The 21,855-nt window shown below is 39.4% G+C and overlaps 1 protein-coding gene across 4 annotated transcripts; it reads left to right on the plus strand.

Moving 5' to 3' along the window:
* The first annotated feature begins 377 nt into the window (after window positions 1–377).
* LOC133479744 (dysbindin-A-like) lies at window positions 378–15,097 on the plus strand. Of its 4 annotated transcripts, none has more exons than XM_061777084.1 (10): window positions 378–492; window positions 2,528–2,584; window positions 4,450–4,497; window positions 4,567–4,627; window positions 5,893–6,025; window positions 7,293–7,425; window positions 9,480–9,502; window positions 10,278–10,424; window positions 12,183–12,308; window positions 12,491–15,097. In XM_061777084.1, exons 1-10 carry the CDS (start codon window positions 386–388, stop codon window positions 12,748–12,750), a joined length of 1,095 nt encoding a protein of 364 aa, XP_061633068.1. In that variant the 5' UTR covers window positions 378–385; the 3' UTR covers window positions 12,751–15,097. The 4 variants fall into 4 exon arrangements, with proteins under 4 accessions (XP_061633068.1, XP_061633070.1, XP_061633071.1 ...); XM_061777086.1 differs by having other exon boundaries at window positions 415–600; XM_061777085.1 differs by lacking the exon at window positions 378–492 and adding an exon at window positions 833–1,418.
* Window positions 15,098–21,855: the final 6,758 nt, after the last annotated feature.

The following is a 21,855-nucleotide window of genomic DNA, read 5'->3' on the forward strand; positions in this document are numbered from 1 at the left end:
GCCTTGCTTTGTGGCACCTGAGCAGGAATTTGACAATTGCCTTTTAAAAAAAAAAAAAAAAAAAAAAATCGTAAAGAATAATTTTCCTATTGCGAGAAAAGACATATTTTAGCAAATGATAAATCAAGTTTAAGGTCCTCGTTGGTCCAATGGATTCGCATTGCTTTTAGAAAACTCAATTTCTTAATATTTGTATATGTGTGTATAGTGAAACCAATTTACATGTTGCAGATGAAATGCCATCCATCCATCCATCCATTTTCTGCCGCTTATCCGAGGTCGAGTCGCGGGGGCAGTGGGGAGAGACTTGACATCGAATGTTTTAGGGAGTTTTGGAACCAGTCGTGAACTCTTCAAGCCATAAGAGGGCAGTAATGGGTTCCCGATGCCGTTACATTGCCAGCAAAGAAGAAGAAGGGGGAGAGAAAAAAAAAAGAAAACGAACTGCGGATTCTACAGCAGGGGTTCTAGCAGGACCTATTTGGTGAACCGGTGCGTTTCAGAGGACAACATCCTCATTGGAGACAAACTACTCAGCCGAATCATGTTTGAAAACTTCAGAGAAAGACTTCACATGGTGCAACAGGACTTAACGACGGGGTTTGTCGGATTTCACCGTTTGTTTGTTCAAATGATGCTAAAGTGGCAAGACGTCGGATTTGAAGTGTATCATTGTTGCAGTCAAAGTGAACAGGCATATTTACACGAATTGCGACGGAGCAAAGTTGGCTAGTAGCACGCTGAAGTCACGGTCGGCCGTTATCTTGGATCCCTGACCACGTACAATATAAAGATTCAAACGAATAAACTTAAAGGAGTAAGTAGTTGCGTTTATGGTCATCGAGCGTTTTCGTCGGACGCAAGATATTTTTTTATCGTCTGCTATTCCTACTTATTACGCTCAGCTGACGATCATGTGATGTAGGGTCAAGTATGTTTAAAAAAAAAAAATAGTAGACCCTTTTATAGTTTGCCTCGCATTCACCAACCATTTGTTCAACTCGTGATTTCAATTGCCTTGCAAATGTGTTTTTAAAGGAATGTATTTGCCAAATGTTTATTTGAGGCATGTAATACGTATGCATCAGTAGCAGTGCCCAGATGCAATGCAAATATGTATTTTCCAACCTTTATTGAGCCACCAAACACAAATGTCAGGTTAATTATGTACCATCTGCCATGTAGTCGAAGAGAACAATACTTAATGCGGCTCTGCTTACCTTTTGGCTTTGACATGATAAGTGGCATCGTGCCCATGATGTATGGTGATGTTTCTGCATGATAGTGTTTCAAACAGTGTAGTCTGGCTTGGAAATGGCTCTGGCTCTGGATCTTCATCTTCTAGGCTGGTTATGTCATGGGCGGAGAACTATTAAGGAAAGGGCCAGACCAACTTGGTTACAGGCACATTTTCAGAAGTAGGTAGATAGCAAAACATTTACTTTTATGCGTAATTCCGCTGTTGAAAGGTGGGCACTCACACCAGAAAGCAAACTGTCTCCAACACAAGGAATTAAAAAAGTCAAACTTAAATATGTCCCTGTGAAATTTGATGTCACATAATTTTTGTCACCCTTACCCTCTCCATTATCTATTATTTTGTTTGTGTTGTGTGTCAGAAAGAGTTTTCAGAGAACCCATAAATGTTTTGAGCAGAAAAAAGTAAAATATTCACCTTCGCAAGCGAGCCTCTCATTTTATTCTTTCACTGGGTACAGACAGGGGCAGTAAGAGGGATAAAACTGATGAGGATTCTAAGTCCCGACCGATCAATCGGTCAACCAATTTAATTGGCTGATATTACCCCATTTAAATTGGCAAAAATCGGCACTTTTTGTTTTTTGCCGTTTTTTATTATTTCTTATTTTTTATTACTACTGATTTAAAATTTGTATTTTTATTTTAAACACATTACACCGTAAGACAAAAATAATACCTTAAAAAAATCCGCCTTTTGACGATGTCTTTTCCCTCATTTGTAAATTTAAACAAATACTAAAGGGCGAAGTATTGTAAAACAGTCCAAATTTCCCCATCATTCATAGCTTTATTGCTTTAAGCGTTAAGGGACCAGATTAAAAAAAAAAAAAGTTATTTTATTCCTTATGTATTTTTTAGATTAATTGGCTATTGAAATTTTATTCTGACAAATATCGTAATCAGTAATCTGCCTCAAAAACAAAACAACACATCGGTCAGGGCCTAATTCTAAGGGCCCACGACTGATAAGGGCCCTAGAAAATACTGTTTTCAGTTTGGGGCATTGAAGTGGTCGGACCAATATTATATGATATTTTTTTTTTTATAAGAGCCCCAACCCTATATTATACAGTCAACAGTTAATGCATTATAAATAACTATAAATTATGATACATTTGTAAAATGTAATATAAATGTATATGTATAATATAAATGTATTATTAGTTTAATAAATACATTTGTAAGATCTTTTTTTTTTTTTTTTTTTTTACTTTTGGTGTTCTAGATAATTTGTGCAAAAACCTTCCTTTACTTTTTCTCCCAACAGCTTGAAAACACTGGGTGACAAATCAAAGGAATCCAAAAGCAGCAGAAGGAAGTCCAGGTTCGTTTAATTCACTGTCAAATCCTTTTCTACAGCCCATTATCTGGAAAAGAAATTGGCACATTATAACAGAATTATTAAAAGCAAAAAATAAAAGCAGCATTTTGTTGCAGGCAGTTAACTCTTTGGTAAATTTACAGTTCAAATCAGAAGTTTACATAAACTCATCATGAGCAAGAGCATGAATCATTATTTAACCTGTTCTTTTTCACACCATGAGCCTATTACCCTTTTTAGGCCGGGTAGGCTAAGATGCTCAATCATGTTTGTAGGGCTCACCTACACTGATAAGAAAAATAGTGAAAAAGTGTAACGTGATTATCAACAGAATTATCTATCCATTTTAGCGCTTGGCCTTACGAAGGTCCCGTGTAAACTGCAGCCTATTGCAAGGCATGAGGTGGGGTACACCATAGACTGAACATTTAAAAAAAATACACATTTTTAATATATATAGATATAGATATATAGATATAGATATCTATATAGATATATCTATATATATATCTATATATATATCTATATATCTATATATATAGATATATATAGATATATCTATATATATATCTATATATCTATAGATATATAGATATATATATATAGATATCTAGATCTATAGATATATATCTATAGATCTATAGATATATATATATATTTATATATATCTATATATCTATATATATATATATCTATATATATATATATATATCTATAGATATATAGATATATATATATATATATATCTATAGCTATATATATATCTATATACATATACATATATATATACATATATACATATATATATATATATATATATATATATATATATATATATACATACATATATATATATATATATATATATATATACACACATACACACACACGAGATTATGGTCAAGAGTTTCTTAATTCGCCTGGAATTCATGGCTCTAAAGATACGATGGCGTTGGTCCAGAAGTGAAAAAGCCGCCGCAGACCTTCACATTTCCACCACCATGCTTGATCGTAGGGAGGAGGTTCTTTTCTTCATTTCCAGTGCTGACTTTTCTCCAAACATGTCAGTGTTGATTATGACCAAAAAATTTAATTTTTAACTCATCTGTTAAGAGAGAGGACTTCCAAAAGGCCTCAGGCTTCTCCAAGTAGTCTCTGGCAAAGCTGAAAAGGGCAGATTTGTTCTTTTTTTTTTGAGAGCAGATGCTTCCTTCTAAAAACGCTCCCATGAATGTCATGGCTATTAAATTTTCATCTAATCTTCTCAGATGCTATCAGAGAGCTCTGCAACTCTCTAGAGGTGATGTCTGGGTCAGCCTTTTTTTCCCCCTTGTGTTTCTGGGTTATTGTTTTGATGGGCGTCCAATTTTGCATACTTTTGCACATATACAATTATCAGTTTTTGTGGGGGGGGGGAATTTAAATACAAATATATCTGTGTGTGTGTGTGCGTGCGCGCGCGTGTCTACTGTTTTGAAGGTATGCTTTACAAATTGGCATTTGGATCAATGTTTAACAAGTTTAGTTCGTTTCGTGACCATGTCATGAGGGTTCACAAACTTTCAAGCAGCACTGTATATTTGTCTAAAAACAATCCCCTCATTGTTGTGGCTTTGATCAAAGAAATAATTTAGGTAATCCTAATTGACCTAAAAAAGTTTTGCCTGATTTCATGTCAGACAGTCACGAGAAGAAAAGAAAAAAAAAAAGTCTGTGCCTTCTTTATACAGTCATGGCTCAAAACATTGGCACCCCTGTGATGCCAATATTTTTAGTCATTACCGTATATCTGTACCTAAACCTCACTGCTTTATCCAGAGGGGGTTTATGATAATATTAACTTTTACATTATCTTATTTCTTGCTCAGGTATGAAGAAAATCTTCATTTCAGTGCTGGACTAGACATCCTCAGCAGGTATGCAGTGCACAGAAAGATTGACTGCACTGCATGATTATGCCTAAAGTATGAAATGTGTTTTTGTAGGTATGAAGAGAGTTGGTTTCTGCTCCACAAAAAAACAAAAGACTCTGCTCAGGTTGCAGGGGTATGTTCAGTTCTTCTCCATTTCTTTCTCACAGATGACACAATATTGCCTCTTTAGGTTCCCATCATGATTCACGGTAACAAATGTCTTGTGAAATGGATGCCAATAGTGAACCTTGAAATGCTGCCTAAAGATTTGTTGATACTGTAGTTCAGGGGTGTCAAACTTAAACTTTTTTTCTTTAAATTTGTTTTTTTTTGCCTCGGCCCGCATTGTAGTTATGATTTCCCTCAGAGGGCCGTTAGAACAGTGAAACCATATAAATGTTTAATCATCACCAAAACATATTATTACCATTACACAACAAATTGAGGGATAACTAGTTTTGAAATCAGAAGACAAGGATAATAGTTTGTTCACATATTGTTTAAGTTCCTGTAGAAGAAGGGTTTGGCAACAGAAAAATGCAATAGCTCAACATTATTGTTTATTATTATGACAATTTGGAGTTTGGGTTTTAGCAAAAATCACGGAAGTTGACGAGCATGATTTGCTTTCGTGGGCCACGTAAAATTATGTGGCGGGCCGCATCTGGCCCCCGGGCCTTGAGTTTGACACCACTGCTGTAGTTAACCATTAATTGCAACATTAAATTGAATTTGAATAATCACTTCCTCACACTTCACACTGTATCAAAGAATGAAATAATATTATGCTGGAAAACATTTGTGGTAGTTTTGTAACTAGTTAAATTTGTATTCTTTTATACTTATTAAACATAATTTAGTGTACTGTATTGTCCCAAACTAACGGATGTGCTGAAATGCTTGACTTCTGCTTTTTCATTTTCTTGTTAGTCTCCCACTCTTTAAAATGTTTTTTTTTTTTTTTTTTTTTAAGCACGCTTATTTGTCCTGCTATGCAACAAAAACCGCCATAAACTACTCCACCCTTTCCATAGTTGATTGATTTACTGTAAACAGATTTAATATAATCAGATATTTTGTTTAATAACACTATTCTTTACCAACCCCCTTTATGACTTTCCAGATCACAAATTATAGTGAAACAGAGTATTACTTAACTGTCTTAATCGGGGAATTACTTCTGCTAAAAGATATTGGACATCTATAGATGGTCATGCTCATAACATCCATATTGGACAGGATACTAAACATGTAGTGCCTGCCATTAATTGAAATACTGTACCTTGTCTGAAAGATTTTGTAATCTGATATTAAATGACACAATTTAAAGTAATAAGTGCTTATTGTGGGCAGTGGTCCGGTCAGTCATAGCTCTGCCCATCTCTGTGGCTTTGATAGGCCGTTGACGGGGACGTGGTGATTCTGTCGGCGCACTGGGAGAAGAGACGATCAGCGCTGACAGAACTACAAGAACAACTACAAAGCTTGCCGACTTTTATCAGCGAACTTGATGGCATCACTGCTTCAATAGGTGCGACGTAGTTGTCTCTGTGAATCCATTTGAGCATTTGTTCAATGTCCATGATATCCAAACTAAGGTCCATGTACTCCTACGCTGTAGTTGTCCTTATAGTGGCCAGAAATTGTCACATCGTAGCGGAAGGCAGTAGTGGGGAAAAAAACTTTCCTACTAAGTAGTGCTATGAACGATCCAGTGGCAAGTTGAATCATTTTGCAAGTGGAAAAAAAAGAATCAGAATTTGCACATTTTAAGCACAACAAATTAAAGAACAACAGACTACTTACTCTATTCTGACAAGAGCTACAACGGTTGCAATGCTGTATTTATTTAAAAAAAAAAAAAAAACACACACACAAAATATTCCACAATTGCTTATTTCCATGTGTTAACAGGCACAGCCGCTTTGACTTGTGTGCAACGCTTCTGCGGCGTCCCATGTAACACTTTGGTTTTTGGTTTGATCAATGTCACATATTAGTTTTTTGTTCCATGCAAAATTAAGTGCAATAATACACATTGTGCCACACACAAAAGCTAAACTACACACACGGCTTTGTGCTAGAGAAATAGAAATTTTCTACCAGAAAACGACTTGTAGACGTTGCAATAATATATGGATGCAAAACTGAATAGTAGTTAAGTTTATAGTCTCATACACAAACACGCAGCATGCATGTCTCTTATAGTCCCTTAGGGTATATTATACCGGTACTAAAAACACCCCAAAAAGTTAATTTTTAATATAAAACAAAGCTATTAATGTTCCATTTGGCAAGATCTTTGTACCTTTGGATTGTTTTGTCACTTTGTGACATTTCAAATGTCAGAAAATGAATAAAACTGATCTTTTCACCCGATCTCGATCAGCAGAAAATCATGTGATTGACCCCGCTTTACGATCACATGATCGGATCGGGACATCCCTGGGGGGGAAAAAAACATTACTAGTGTGCTGAATTGTCTTACTTGGACCATGGACCTTAGGCTGGATAACAAGGATATGAAATATGCTCAAACGGATTTCCAAAGTTGTCCAGTGGGAGTGGGCCTCTATGCATTTCTGCATTTTTTTAAATTTTATTTATTTTTTTTAAACGTTAGATGGTGTTAATAAATATGCCAAAAGACTACAATAATGAGGTAACATGTCACTTGGAGTTAGCAGGAAAACTGTGTGTAAAGGAAAATTCCTGTTCTCTATAAATATAAATTCTAAGCTAATATTGTGCGTACAGGTAGTTCCATTTAAAGAATGCCAGTGTGTGTCCATGTACAGCTCACCTGGAAGGTGACTTTGAGGAGATGGAGAGCAGGCTGGTCTACTTGGAGACACTATGTTGTCAATGTGAACAGCAGACGCTCAAGCAGCAGCATATCGACCAACTGGAAGTCTATAAGAAAAAGAAGAGGTAGAGTGCTCTATGTAATTTACTCATCTGCTTTTTATGAGGCTGAACATCTGTACTCGGATACATCTGATAAGCCCATGTCTTTGTCCTCTGTATGCTTTTATGCAAGTTCCTCGAATAAGAAATGTCTATTGCCTCACTTAGTGAATAATTAAAAACTCCAATTACACCTTGTGCAGAATTACAGTTTCCTCCAAAGGTGAATTCCTTTTGTTTTTGTTCTATACTGAAGACTTTTGGGTTTCAGATCAAAAGGTGAATATGACACAAAAGTTCAGAATTCCAGCTTTTATTTCATGGTACTTACATTTAGATGTGTTGAACAACTCAGGACAGAGGACCTTTTGTTTGAAGCCACCCACTTTTCAAGTGAGCAAAAGTATTGGAGCAGACCTTATTAAACTAAAGTGAATAACATTTAATATTTGGTGGCATAACCCTTACTTGCAATAACTATAGCAAGCCTGCGATCCATTGACTTCACCAGACTGCATTCTTCATTTGAAATGCTTTTCCAGGCCTTTACTGCAGCCTCTTTCAGTTCTTGTTTGTGTCTGGGGATTTCTCCCTTCAGTCTCCTCTTCAGGAGGTAAAATGCATGCTCTATTGGGTTAACGTCCGGTGATTGACTTGGCCAATCTAAGACCTTCCACTTTTTCCCCCTGATGATGTCCTTTGTTGTGTTGGCAGTGTGTTTTGGGACGGTCTTGTTGCATGAAGAAGCTTCTCCCGATTAGTTTGGATGCATTTTTCTGTAAATTGCCAGACAAAATGTTTTTTTAGACTTTAGAATTAATTCTGCTGCTACCATCATGAGTTACATCATCAATAAAGACTAGTGAGCCCGTTCCGAAGCAGCCATTCAAGCCAAAGCAATGACATTACCTCTACCATGCTTCATAGATGAGGTTGTGTGTTCTGGATCAAAAGCAGATCCTTTCCATCACTTTGGTAGAGGTTCATCTTGGTCCCATCAGTCCATAAAACTTTGTTCCAAAACTTTTGTGGCTCATCGCTGTACTTTGCAAAATCCAATCTGGCCTTCCAATTCTTTTTGCTGATGAGTGGTTTGCATCTTGTGGTATGGCCTGTATATTTTCTTCTCTCAAAGTCTTCTTCGAACAGTGGGTTGTGACACCTCCACCCCTGGCCTGGGAGGTTGGCAGTGATGTCACTGACTGTTGTCTTTGGGTGTTTCGTCACAGCTCCTACAATATTTCTGTCATCAACTGCTGTTGATGCCCTTGGCCGACCCTGTTCGATGTCTGTTGTTCAGTACACCAGTAGTTTTTCTATTTCAGGATATTCCAAATTGTTGTATTGGCTATGCCCAATGTTTGTGCACTAGCTCTGATCGATTTCCCTCTTCTCTCAGCTTCAAAACGGTTTGCTTTTCTCCCATAGACGGTTCTCTGGTCTCCGTTTGCTTATCAGCAAATGCAGTTTTCACAGATGAAACGCAAAGCCAAAAACTAGCACTATATAATGTTTAAGCAATCAATCTAAAAGGCAACACCTGAGCAACTAGAAACACCCTTCAGTCACATGATCCAATACTTTTGTGATCACGCAATAAAATCTTAGATATTTTAAAAGTGCTGCAGATTTGATAATTTTTGACTTCTCAAAGTCAGTTGAATCACTTTTTTGGCCCATTTTTGACTAAAGAAAAGAAGCTGCCTAATAATTACACACACCATTATATAGGGTGTTGATCTCCTTAGACCACACCCACACTCATTACACAAATACACAGCACTTGCTATGCTTAAATCCATTTAACATCCAGGTCTCTCCAGCTGGGAGCGAGGAAATATGCCTAACAGTGATGATATGGTGAAAATACTTACCTGCCCAATAATTCTGCACACAGTGTAATCAAACCAGGTTCAGATGGAAACTTTCCTTTGTGCAAAATGTTATTTCCGTCGATAGTTTTTCACTTTAATGATTTTATTTTAATTTTTTTTATTTTTTGTCGGTATTTTGTCACTTTAATAACACAAAACTTGTCTGTTATTTTATTGGGAACTTGTCTGATTTGTCTTTTACAGGAGAGACTTGGAGGCACTGGAAGGTGAGCTGCATTACAGTCGTTAGACATGGGCACTGCTGTCATTACACAGTTATTAGCAGAACATTTTGCTAAACTAAATGAGAAAAACATCAGAAAAGTAAACCATGGGAGAGTAAATCTTCCTTTTAATAGAAGAGGTTGACTTTTTGACATATTTTAATAATGTGGGGGCAGCTATTACTGGTACTGTGACCAAAGGTTTCTTTTTCTATTACGAGAAAAGTATTAAAGTACCTTCAACCAGCAGTAAAAGTTGTGCCAGAATACAGTTCTTACTAAAGACCAGCTACAAAATTGACCATTTGCATAATCTGAGATCCAATGCAAGAACTGTATGAAAAAATTGGTCAGTTCAGTTTTTATTGACACAGTCATAGCAATATTAAAACTCATTCACTGTCAGCCCTCCCAGTTAACATGGATATTTGACTTCTAAAGCCGTCAATGGCAGTGCATGTGTTAATTTAACAGTTTATTAAATTAGTTATGCTCATATGTTAGTTACCTCATTTAGTTACACAAGCGAGCCAAAATATTTGAAAAATTGAGCATAATTGTCTGTAAAAGTAACGCTTTTGTATTGCTCTTGATCATTTTGGATTCTGAAAGTTAATGTTGTGGGATGTTGGGTTATGCTCACTAGCAACTAGTGACAGGTTAAATGAAGAGGGCAAATTCCATGTAATGCATGAAGAGTGTCAACATGACGATGTCTTAAATATGTATTGCATTAGGTTAATACTGTTGATGAAATGGTGTGTTTCCCTGTTTGTAGTGGAGCTGAATGCAGAGCATGCTCAGAAAGTTGCAAAGCTAGAGCAGATGAGGCAGCAGAAACTGAGGGAAAGGCAAAAAGTATATGAAGAAGCCTTTAACCAAGACCTGGAAAAATACCGGTCCACTGGATATCTTCAGCATAGAGGTAAACATTCTATGGCTAAGCATTCTCCGTTACATGTTTTTTTGTGCCAAAATATATTGCACACGTTCCTTTATATACAGTATGTAGATATCTTTTAGTGTAGAGGCTTAGAGGTGAAGCAAATGGTTGGGATGTGAAGGTGAATTCAATTTAGATGCCACATGTACAGTGGCTGAAATGAGTATTCACTAAATATACTTCCAAAGTTGCTATTGACATGAAATTTTCATCAGTTGTTGGGAACAATCCAAGTAATCCATATATACAAAGAAAGTAGAATAAATAAGATCAGAATTTAAGTTGTGTAATAATGTGAAATTACACAGTATTGAACACGGGAATAAAGGGAGGCGCAAAAAGCCAAGACAACACCTAAAATCTATCAATAATCAAACAGCAATCCAGACCCTTGTCAGTGCAAATGAATGGTTCGGTCCTAATTGATGGCCTACAAAAAGGTCTCATTGCCAAGGTGTGAATCGAGACACATCCCATGATGGGTAAGAGCAGAGAGCTATCTCAAGACCATCGCAAACTAATTGTTACAAAACATAACGATGACATTGGTTACAGGAGCATATCTAAGCTTCTGAACGTTCCAGTGAGCATGGTTGGGGCCATAATCCATAAGTGGAAAGCAAATCATACCACCATAAATGTGCCTCGATGAGGTGCTCCTCGCAAGATTTCTGACAGAGGAGTGCAAAGAATAATCAGAAGAGTTGTCCAACAGCCCAGGGCCACCTGTAGAGAGCTTCAAATGGACCTGGAATTAGCAGGTGCTGTTGTCACAAGGAAAAAAGTGAGTAATGTACTCCCCTGCCATGGCCTGTATGCACGATCCTCATGCAAGACCCCATTGCTGGGCGGGGGGAGGGATGTCAAGCTCGTTTAAAGTTTGCTGAACAACATTGGGACAAGCCAATTAAATACTGGGAGAATATAATCTGGTCTGATGAGAGCAAAATTTAACTGTTTGGATTGCCATAATGCACACCACGTTTGGAAGCGAAATGGCACTGCACATCACGCTAAAAACACCTTACCAACAGTGAAGATCGGAGGTGGGAACATGATGGTGTGGGGCTGCTTTTCAGCAAATGGTACTCGTAAACTTCACATTATTGAAGGACGGATGAATGGGCAAATCTACTGAGACATTCTTGACAAAAATCTGCTGCCATTTACGAGGTGATGAAAATGAAACGAGGGTGGACATTTCAGCAGGCTAATGATCCAAAACATACTGCCAAGGAAGCTCTCAATTGGTTTCAAAGAAGAAGAAAAAAAGCTGCTAGAATGGCCTAGCCAATCACCTGATTTGAATCCAATCGAAAAGCGATGGGACACACTGAAACTCAAGGTCCATAAAAGAAGCCCACGGAATCTTCAAGATTTGAAGACTGCTTGTGTGGAGGAATGGGCCAAAATCACACCAAAGCAATGCATGAGACTAGTTTCCCCATACAGGAGGCGTCTCGCAGCTGTCATTGCAACCAAAGGCTTTTGTACAAAGTATTAAATAAATACCAGTTGGCGTGTTCAATACTTTTAACCTGTGTAATTTCAGATTATTACACATAACTTAATTTCTGAGTTTATTTGTTCTACTTTCTTTGTATGTATGGATTTCTTGGGTTGCTCCCAACATCTGGTGAAATTTTCATGTCAATAGCACCTTTGGAAATATATTTAGTGACGCGTTAAATACTTTCTTCAGCCGCTGTATATTGTGCCCATTTCTTTGTGTGACTAAAGAACCAGCAGAAGCAGATATGGTTGTTCTGGATCAAATGCCAGTAACCAACTTATCAGACCAGGAGGCTTTGGATGATTTCCTGAACTCTGGTGATGACTTCAGTTCTGGGTCATCGCTCACCTCAGGTAAGTCAAGTTACTCTGAAGAACTAACAACAGTAACTGAGCAGATCAAGAATATGGTCGTATTTAAAATGCATATGGGAATATTAACGCTCCCTGAAATACAACCACTTTCATATTTTTTTTTTCTTCACTATCATGTTCATGAAGTTGAGTTGATTAACCTTATTTCTCATCTCAAACAGGTACAGACCTGAAGTCCGGCTCTTTGGGATCCTTAAGCAGCCCACTGAGCCAAGTCCCCGACATAGAAAACCACTCGTCAGACAAGGACTCTGAATGTGTTCACGATGACGAAGGCCTCAGTGAGGACAGTGATGAGCCTGTGGTCCAATTAGACGAGGAGGACGTTCAGCCGGACATGACATTGGTTGGCCTGCAGGATCTTGACCATGTCAGGGGCTCTGATGATAGTGACTCTCCAGGAGACATGCCCTGTGGGTAACCTAGCAACCATGCCCTTGAAATGTCTCAAGCGTTAAACCCCATAATCTTTACTGCCCCCCTATTTGGACTCGGGACAATGTGCTCAGCCAACACAAGTTGTCTTTTTATTCTGAAAACAATGCAATAGACAAATCAAAGATGCTTCAAATGAGTGCTGGGCATGTAATTTATCCATGGATGTGTTTTCTGTTGTTTTGCAAAAGTTACTGCTTCTGTCTAGAAAAGGAGATGAGCAAGGACAAGTGTGAAACAACAGTTAACCACTTTGTGCTTTAAAGATGAGTGGAGCGCATCAAACTGACCACCACTCTCCACCCTCCAGTTTAAACAGTCTTAATTAACGAACCAAATATGCTGCCATGGACCTGTGCGTCCCAAGTATATGGTCCACTGTTAATTTTTAAATGTCATTCATTAAGTAAATACATCCTCATGTCAGTTTACTTCAACCTTGTTTCCCTCTGTGCACACTATTGTAACAAGTTGACTGAATCCAAACTGTTAGAACATGTTGTGCTGCAGCTGGTTTCACATGGCTGACAATTCAATAAAAAGACAATCCTTGTACTGTTAATGTTAAAAACCTTTTATTTTATTTTCTATTTGTTTCAAAACGGTATGCAAACAGGAATCCATGCACTGCATGATTATGAATTGGGCTGTTGAGTTGAAGTGTTGACTCGCAAAAGCAAAGTTACTTAAACTTATAAAACATAATATCCATCCTGCTCATTTTGCCCGGTTAGGGTCGCGGGGCGCTGGACCCTATCCAAGCTGACTTCGGGTGAAAGACGGACTATACCCTGAACTGGTCGCCAGTCAGTCGCAGGGCACATAAAGCATATGAAAAGCATTATTTGAAACAAACAAAAAAAAGTGATCTTGCTATGCCATGCTGTGTTCAACATATTCAAACTAAACCAATTAATTGTTTCAAGAAGATAAGTTAATGTTTGTAAAATTTGAAGATCTTCATGCATGTCTTTTCTCAGAAGAAAAAAAAAAAAGCTCAATGGATTAACAGCATTATGAAAAAACCCTCTTGCTATTTTGGAATCTGCTTTTGCGTCTCTGTATGCAGGCAGTGTTTTGTTTTAGGGCCACAAAGTTGTACAGTTCCCACAGCTTGTAGGCTATTTAATGCTGAGGAATCTAACATGCATGGCAGCATTTACGTTCCACATACAGTACACCACTCTGAAGAAGTTTGCCAGGTCAAACTTGTGAAATCATATAGGTAATATTATCATTACTTAACATAAATCAGTCATGAATAAATATTTAAGTTGTTGAACAGCCCTAATTATTCCGTGATAGTGGACACCTGTAACACCTCCCAGGTACTAGCAATATACGTAGATATTGAATTATTTAGAAACACAGATGTTATTAAGTTAAAATACATGTTGACATTAAAGCATCTGTCCCTCCATCCTGAGAGCTGGAGCCTGTCCCAGCAGACTTTGACCCAGAGGCAGGGTATATACTCCCTGAGTTGGTCGCAGGGCACATACGTACTACCATTCAGACTCACATTTATGGACAATTTAGAGACCTCAATTAACCTAAGAAACATGTTTTTGGAAGGTGTGAGGAAGCTAGAGTACCTGGAGAAAACCTAAACATAGGGAGAACATGCAAACCCTACACAGAAGGCCAGAGCCTGAATTTGAACCATCAGCCTCAGAACTGTGAGGCGGATGTGCTACCCAGTTGTCCGATAGCACAATTATTTATTTCGTGAACTAAATGTATAAATTGCATATAAATGTGTACAATTTGCACATCTGCCTCACAGTTCTGAGGTTCCCGGGTTCAAATCCAGCGTCGGCATGTATGGATTTTCTCTGGGTGCTCCTGTTTCCTCCCACATTCCAAAAACATGCGTGGTAGGTTAATTGGAGACTCTAAATTGTCCATAGGTGTGAATGGTTATTTGCCTATATGTGCCCTGCGATTGGCTGGTGACCAGTTCAGGATGTACCCATCCTCCTGCCCGAATTCAGCTGAGATGGGCGCCAGCACACCCACAACAAGTGAGGATAAGCAGTTCAGAAAATGTATGTATGTATACAATTTACCAAAGACCATAAGCACATTTTGGTCCTGGTGCTTGAATCTCAGTCTTCTAGACTTTTAATGGGGTATTTAATAATCTTTCCTCATATCTTGCATGTGTGACAATGGGTTGTTTGAGCACTGTGACCTGATGTTGGACTTCATTGAACTGAATGTTTCTGCTTGACCTTACGCTGTTTTATCGAACATTGAACGATGCCACATTTTGTCAAGCACACTTTATATGCATTCTGCTTGTAAACCAGGAATTAAATAACTTAAAAGTACTCTGTTGAGTGAACATTTATTTCTACGCGTGTGTTTTATGCTTACCAACTACAACATTAATTGCACTTGACCTGCACATCCAATTCAAGAGCAAAATGAAAAATTTTACCTTTTCAATTGTGATTGTGGTATTTAACATTATATTGTATTGTATTATATTGTGGTCGTATGCAGTGTTGTTAACCTGCAGTACTATGTACTAAGAGCTGTTTTTAATACATATTTTGCTTCTTTCATGTCACTAAATAATCAAAATGATGTAAACATCTCTGTATGATATGTCACTCCAGGTCAATTCAATTGTATGCATTGTAGCATATATTGGTTTGGATAAATGTGTATTTAATTTGGAAAAGAGGGTCAGAAAGTAAGCGCCTGTGTCTACTCAATGACGTCATTGATCGGATCGGCGATTTGTGACATTAAAGCCTATCAGCCAAGCAGCATAAAATGGTAATTATCTGCTGATACGGATCAGGCCGATCAGCTCGATGTAAAGTCCGACTACAAATCATGCTGTAACCAAGGATGGTTAAGGCTATTAAGTTATGGTCCGTTGGGGACCAGGGATGTGCAAATGGGGGTTTGGGCGTCTTAGCGTCGATACTCAAGGTGCGTAACGTGTTGTTTAGGTTGGTGATGTCAATTGCCTGAGTTCCTTCAAATTTAATTTCTTCAAGCGTTTCAGGGTCAAATTCGAATTTGTGTAGTTTAAAAAAAAAAAAAAAGGGGGAGCAATTTTGTGTAGCCTGTCGTTCATCAACATGTTAGCAATCTGTGTGTGAGCGTAAACCGTTAGGAACAAAGACAACAGCTTGTTTATGGTCTGCCTATTTTGGTTTAGGGCTACAGTGTTAAGCGTCGAGAACTAAGATGGCTCGTAGCGTTTTGTTTAGCGAACAGGGATTGGTTACTTCTTTAGCCGGGTGTTGTCATGTGGTAGGTATCTCGGACTGGAATTCCTGAAGTTGTGTGTCAATAATACTAGGGCCACTCGCATCAACGGTGGGGGCTCTGTGGATGCATTTTATTTTGGTCGTTATGTTTTTGGTTTGCGGCGGAGCAGCGCGTTTGGTTTTGTCGGTGCCTTGGTCGGGCATCTGACTTGACGGACTTGATTTAGTCTTTGTTGTAGTGAGGATGAGGTCATGGATATTGGACCTGCTTGATCGGTCCGGTCTCACTGTGTTGACCATCCTTCGTTTCGTGTATGGCGCATAGTGCATAGTGGCCGCGTGGGGCCACAAACGGCTGTGAATTGCGCTTCACAGAGGTGCAACAACGAAAGCCCATGAATATGTAAAGGAACTGGCAGAAAACCGAGGAGAAACCAAAGTCAAGCTTGCGCGGTGTGCAGGAAGGAAGAATAAAAAGAGTGGCGGTGAAGATGAGCCACAGAAAGATCAATTGAAACACAGGGAACATTGACATCACAAACAACGCAGATGAGAAATGAAAGGCTGGAAACCAGAACAGAAGGAAGCGTTCATCACAAGCGCATACTACAGGTGCAACAGAAGAGTTGGGTCCATGTCGTTGCCTGAGTGATGAAAGGGTGGGCAAATTGGTACTGAGGTGCACGTTGCGAAGCCAGGTTGGCACACCAAAGAAAATAAGTTGAGTATAGTTCAACGACTCTACGAAGAGTCAAAGCCCACGTCTTTTGCTGTTAGAGCAATGAATGTGTATATGTCACAAAAGTAGCAAAATGACTTGGCGGCCACCGAGGGAGCAGGCCAGCCAAGTAGCAAAGACAATGAAGGTTAGTGTGATAGCTGAATTGGCAGTGCATCGAGTAGGGACAGAGTCCACAATATGCGTTCCAGAAAGTGCAACCTTGCTATCCATTAGGTTGCCGCGCGGTCTCAAAACATCGAGGAAAGGTCCACTATTGCGAGAATTGAGGGTCCAATTCTCATGCTGTAACTTGTCACGAAGTTGGTCGAACACTTCCTCTGACATAATCGTGAAGTCGGCCACGGTGTCGACGTGCGTCATGTTGGAGTGCACATTCACGTGTGGTTGTCACTTCTCCGACGTACCATTAACGGTTAGCTATCCTAGAAGATGCCGAAATGGCTGTTTGTCTCTTTTGCTTGGCAGGTTGTCAGAGTCATTCGGTGAGTCACATGACATGGTCAAAGACTCTTGCGGTTTATTTGACGAAATGGGTTTTCGTTTGTATTGTTTGGGTTTGTCGCGTTTGGGCAAACAAGATTGGGAGTCAGTTTTTTCTGGCAAACTTTCAAAGTCTTGGCGCGAGTCATTATTGCGATAGCTCATACCAAAAATATTGTGATCCAATGACTTCGATGACTGTCGCGGCCAAGTCGTGCAGTTGTGGGCAGGACAGTGTGTGGGGTCATGCTGCCACCCCCGAATGCTGTTAAAAGGTCAGAGAACGAGGATGTTTTGGGGTCAGTTAAAATTCATTTTTGCATTGTTTATATATTGTGCAATACATGCACGTCACTTCCAGCAAGATGTCAACTATAGTTTAGCTAAAAAATAGGTTTTTATTACGTATATTGAGCTCTCCCCGTACATACCCGAAGCTCGAGACACAGGGGTGTGGTTACACTATCCAGCGCAAAGGCTACCAGAAGTGACGTTGCAATTGCCAAACACAGTGCCCTACACTCTATATGCAATGGCGAGCAACGTGTTGGAATATGGGGAGGAGGAGGAGTTCAACATACAATGTGTTTGGCTAGTGTTACATCACAGCTCCGGATAGAGCTGAAGACCTTGTTCACAAGCTACATGCAAAAAGGAGAAGGCGCATTCTGAATCCTATTTATCGATTTAACTGCTGTATATCTGCTATAAATAATATACTTTGAAATGGCCGATGGGGTTTGTAAAGGGGTTCTAGAGTTATCAAGAAAATTTTTAACATCTTTGCCCTCTGACCTTTACCATTTGGGTGCAGGTTATCAACAAAAAGTGTTTTGAAACCCAAAATACGCTTTTTGGAAACGACAGCAGTATGCCTGTGGTGTTTCGAGGCTCCCTCGTTAAACAGTAAGAGATGCCGGTAAGCCGGTTATGGCTTCCGGGTTGTCAAATTCACGAACAAAGCCTGGCACAGGGTATGATAGTCCGACAATACATGTGCTGGTTGTTGCTCAATTAGGCTACTCGCTTCTCGTCTAGACGTGACATTGATAAGGTAAAGTTTATCATCAGTGGTAGCGATTGGAAATCGTTTAAGGTAAATTTCTATGTCTTTAGGGTATTCTACCATATCATGGGAGCTTCAATTGTACAACTGTAGCGGTGGCATTTAAGGAAACCAAGCAAAAACTGAAAGTTTCAAAGCTGATAAATAGCAATAGGCTGTGGTAACGTGTAAGCATAGTAGTTTAGCGGCTATACTAGGTTGCTGGGAGCTAGCGAGAGGGGGCGCTGTGAGCGTTGTTAGTGAGTTAGCTACTGTTGCTAGGCTAGGCGTGGATGCTAGACTAGGCGTAACCTTGAAGGAAAGCGGGCACAGAAAGCTTCACAGCAAGAAACAGCACACGGCGGTGCAACAGACACAAACACAAACAAAGTTTATTACTTCAGACGTATCGATTGCACGAGGCCTTAGCATGTGTTCGTTAGCGGCTTGGTAGCGGCTAGGTGGCTAACGGCTTTCGAGTGGGCCTCCGGATGTTACGTAATGACACAAACTTCCATGGAGTGATGCCCGAGGACGGCACCGTAGCATGCACAACTGTTCAAAACCCAGGAAGAAGAAAACCAAAATGCCGTTTTCACAATGTCACCACGTGGAATCTTCCCCCAACAAAGATGGCTTCGACAGAAGCCTCGTGGTTTTAAGCACACCACAAAATGGCAACCTACGGAAGCCGCGTGTTTCCATACACACTATTGGCTAACACTTTAGCTCGGAGCTCAACTTCAAGAACACAACAGGGATTCACGTTCATTTGCTCAGAATAAATCCCCCAAACCGGAATTGTTATGTCACAAATTTGGGTTGGTAATCCGAACCGTGACTTGGGCTAGGAGAATTTCTCTGCACGTCACGTCCAGAATTCATGGCACGTTACAGGAAACCTCAAAGGCCTTTTTAACAATAATTTATGTCAGAGATCCTGCCACACGACAGATGCACGCAATACACAAAACAACAGATATTCAAATACATTTAACAATACAACAAATTCACTCCTCAAGTTCACAACTGCTCACAACCCAGTGTCCCTATGGTAACGAAGTGACACTCACACACAGCTCCGCATGAACATGCCCGCACCAAGATGGCGTATACACTGCCTCGATATTATTGCAAGTATTGTGAATTTTATGTGCTTAAATCAGCCTCACATGGGGCACCAATCAGTAGCGGTTTGGATAAAAGCGTAATTAATTTGGAAAAGAGGGTTGGCAATTAAGCGCCTGCGTCTACTTCCGGTGTTGTTAGAATATTACAAGCAAAGCTATCTTTGTCTCATATAGGGCACCGCATCTCTTTTTATATTTGTAAATTTTAGGGAAAGTGACGAAAAACCTCTAAAAGGTTCGCTACATTAATAGAATGACAGTTCTCGATTTCAGTAGTCAATTGTTGCACTTACACACAGTCCACAACAGGAGGTGGAATTTTAGAGGAAATTTAATGAAGACCACAGGGAAATCAGGGAACAGATGTGGAGGGACTTAACTACGAAAAAGTACAGGTAAAGACTGAACTCGTGACATGAGTGTGAAATGAGATGTGTGTTAAGCGATGATAAAGCTGTGAATATTTGTGATCAACAGGCTGATTTGAAGAGAAGGGGGAGAAAAAGGAAAAAATAGCAAAAGGCCAACGCACATGGAGGAGGTTGTTTGCCACACGCTCAGAGGGAAATTGCGTATGCAAATTCTTTCTGCCTGGTTAAACTCACTGGTGACTCCGCCCTTACACAAAATGTCTCTGTAGCCCGGCAAGTGTTGAGGTGGCTGGGAAGGTTTTTGCCGGGTCGAGCCCGAGTAGCTCGCCCCTATGCCCCTTGTGGCGTGGTGAGAAGGAGAGGAGGGGGCTTTGGCTCGGAGCCCAGGGCGTTAAGTAAAGTAGGGAAACAAGAGGAGTCGGTCTTTTGTACCTGTCAAAAGACCAGCGCGGGAGAATAGACCACACTTCTGATATTGAATTTCACCCTAAATTTATCTGTGTATCTAAAATAAAAAGAATAATTCCCAGCTATTGCATTGTCTCACACATAATAGTTAACATATGCAATGATTGTTTCAACCTTGTTTGGTGGAAAAGACCACTTAATATCAGAATCAGAATCATCTTTATTTGCCAAGTATGTCCAAAACACACAAGGAATTTGTCTCCGGTAGTTGGAGCCGCTCTAGTACGACAACAGACAGTCAATTTACAGAACACTTTGGAGACATAAAGACAAATATTACTGAGACCAAAGTTATCGATTTAATTCATTCACTCAAACCATCTAAGGCAAAGGATGTTTTTGGAATGGACACGAGCATGCTCAAAGATCTAGGTTCAACTCTTGCTACTCCTATTGCCTCAAACATTAATCTTTCAATTTCATCTGGTCACTTTCCAAAGGCCTGGAAATCTGCTATTGTTACCCCTGTCTTTAAATCCGGTGACTCAACTTCTCTGAATAACTACCGACCTATAAGCATTCTTCCGGCCATTTCCAAAGTTGCAGAAAAATGAGTGTCAGAGCAGATTGTCCATTATTTAATCAGCAGCTCCCCCTCTCTCCACGCCATGCAGTTTGGTTTCAGATCCAAGCATTCCACTGAAATGGCTACATGCCTCTTCATTGAAAAAATAAAATCTTCTCTCGACAAGGGTGGAGTTGTAGGGGCGGTGTTCTTGGACCTCAGGAAAGCTTTCGATACAGTAAATCACTGTTCTTCTTACCAAGCTCTCAAAATTTAACTTCTCTCGCAAAGCTGTGAGCTGGATTGAATCATATCTGCATGACCAAACACAATCTGTATCAGTTAACAACTGCAGATCAGAGTCTCTTAGGCTAACCTCTGGAGTCCCTCAGGGATCAATATTAGGCCCCCTTTTATTTAGTCTTTATATCAACGATTTGCCCACTGTTTGCTCTGAAGCAGAGTGCGTAATGTATGCAGACGACACAGTTTTCTTTGTTCATGGTCGGTCCAAAGATACTGTTGCTGCTAAACTCACTAATACAATGTCCTGTGTCACAACTTGGTGTGCTGTCAGGAGTGCTGTCTACAGCTAAACGTTTCTAAAACTGTAGGCATGTATTACACTAAAACAAATAGAGTATCACCTGACCCCGACATACTTGTTAATGGAGAAAAAATGCAAATTGTCAGCCAATACAAATATCTTGGGTTCATAATAGATTCACAGCTTTCCTTTAAAGCCCATATTGACAAATTGTGTAAAAATATCAAATTAAACCTCGCAAATTTTCGTGCAATTCGGAATGAAATGTCAACTGAAGCTGCAAAAATTTACCTGCATTCAATGATTCTTAGTCACTTTAACTATTGCATAACCAGTTGGTCCCAGGCTGGTCAGAATGCAAAAAAAACATTGGAAGTTTTGTACAAACAAGTAATTAAAGTGATGGATAAAAAACCAAGGCACTATCATCACTGTGCAATTTTAAAAAAATACAGTCTTTTAAACTGGGACAGTCTTCACATATTTGCAGATTTAAATTTGATTTATAAAGTACTGCATGATTTGGCCCCAGCTCCTCTGGCTGAGTTCATCAGCCAAAGAAACAGCTCTGAG

The sequence above is a fragment of the Phyllopteryx taeniolatus genome, chromosome 6, assembly GCF_024500385.1.
Source record: "Phyllopteryx taeniolatus isolate TA_2022b chromosome 6, UOR_Ptae_1.2, whole genome shotgun sequence".
In the NCBI taxonomy this organism is placed as follows: Eukaryota; Metazoa; Chordata; class Actinopteri; order Syngnathiformes; family Syngnathidae; genus Phyllopteryx; species Phyllopteryx taeniolatus.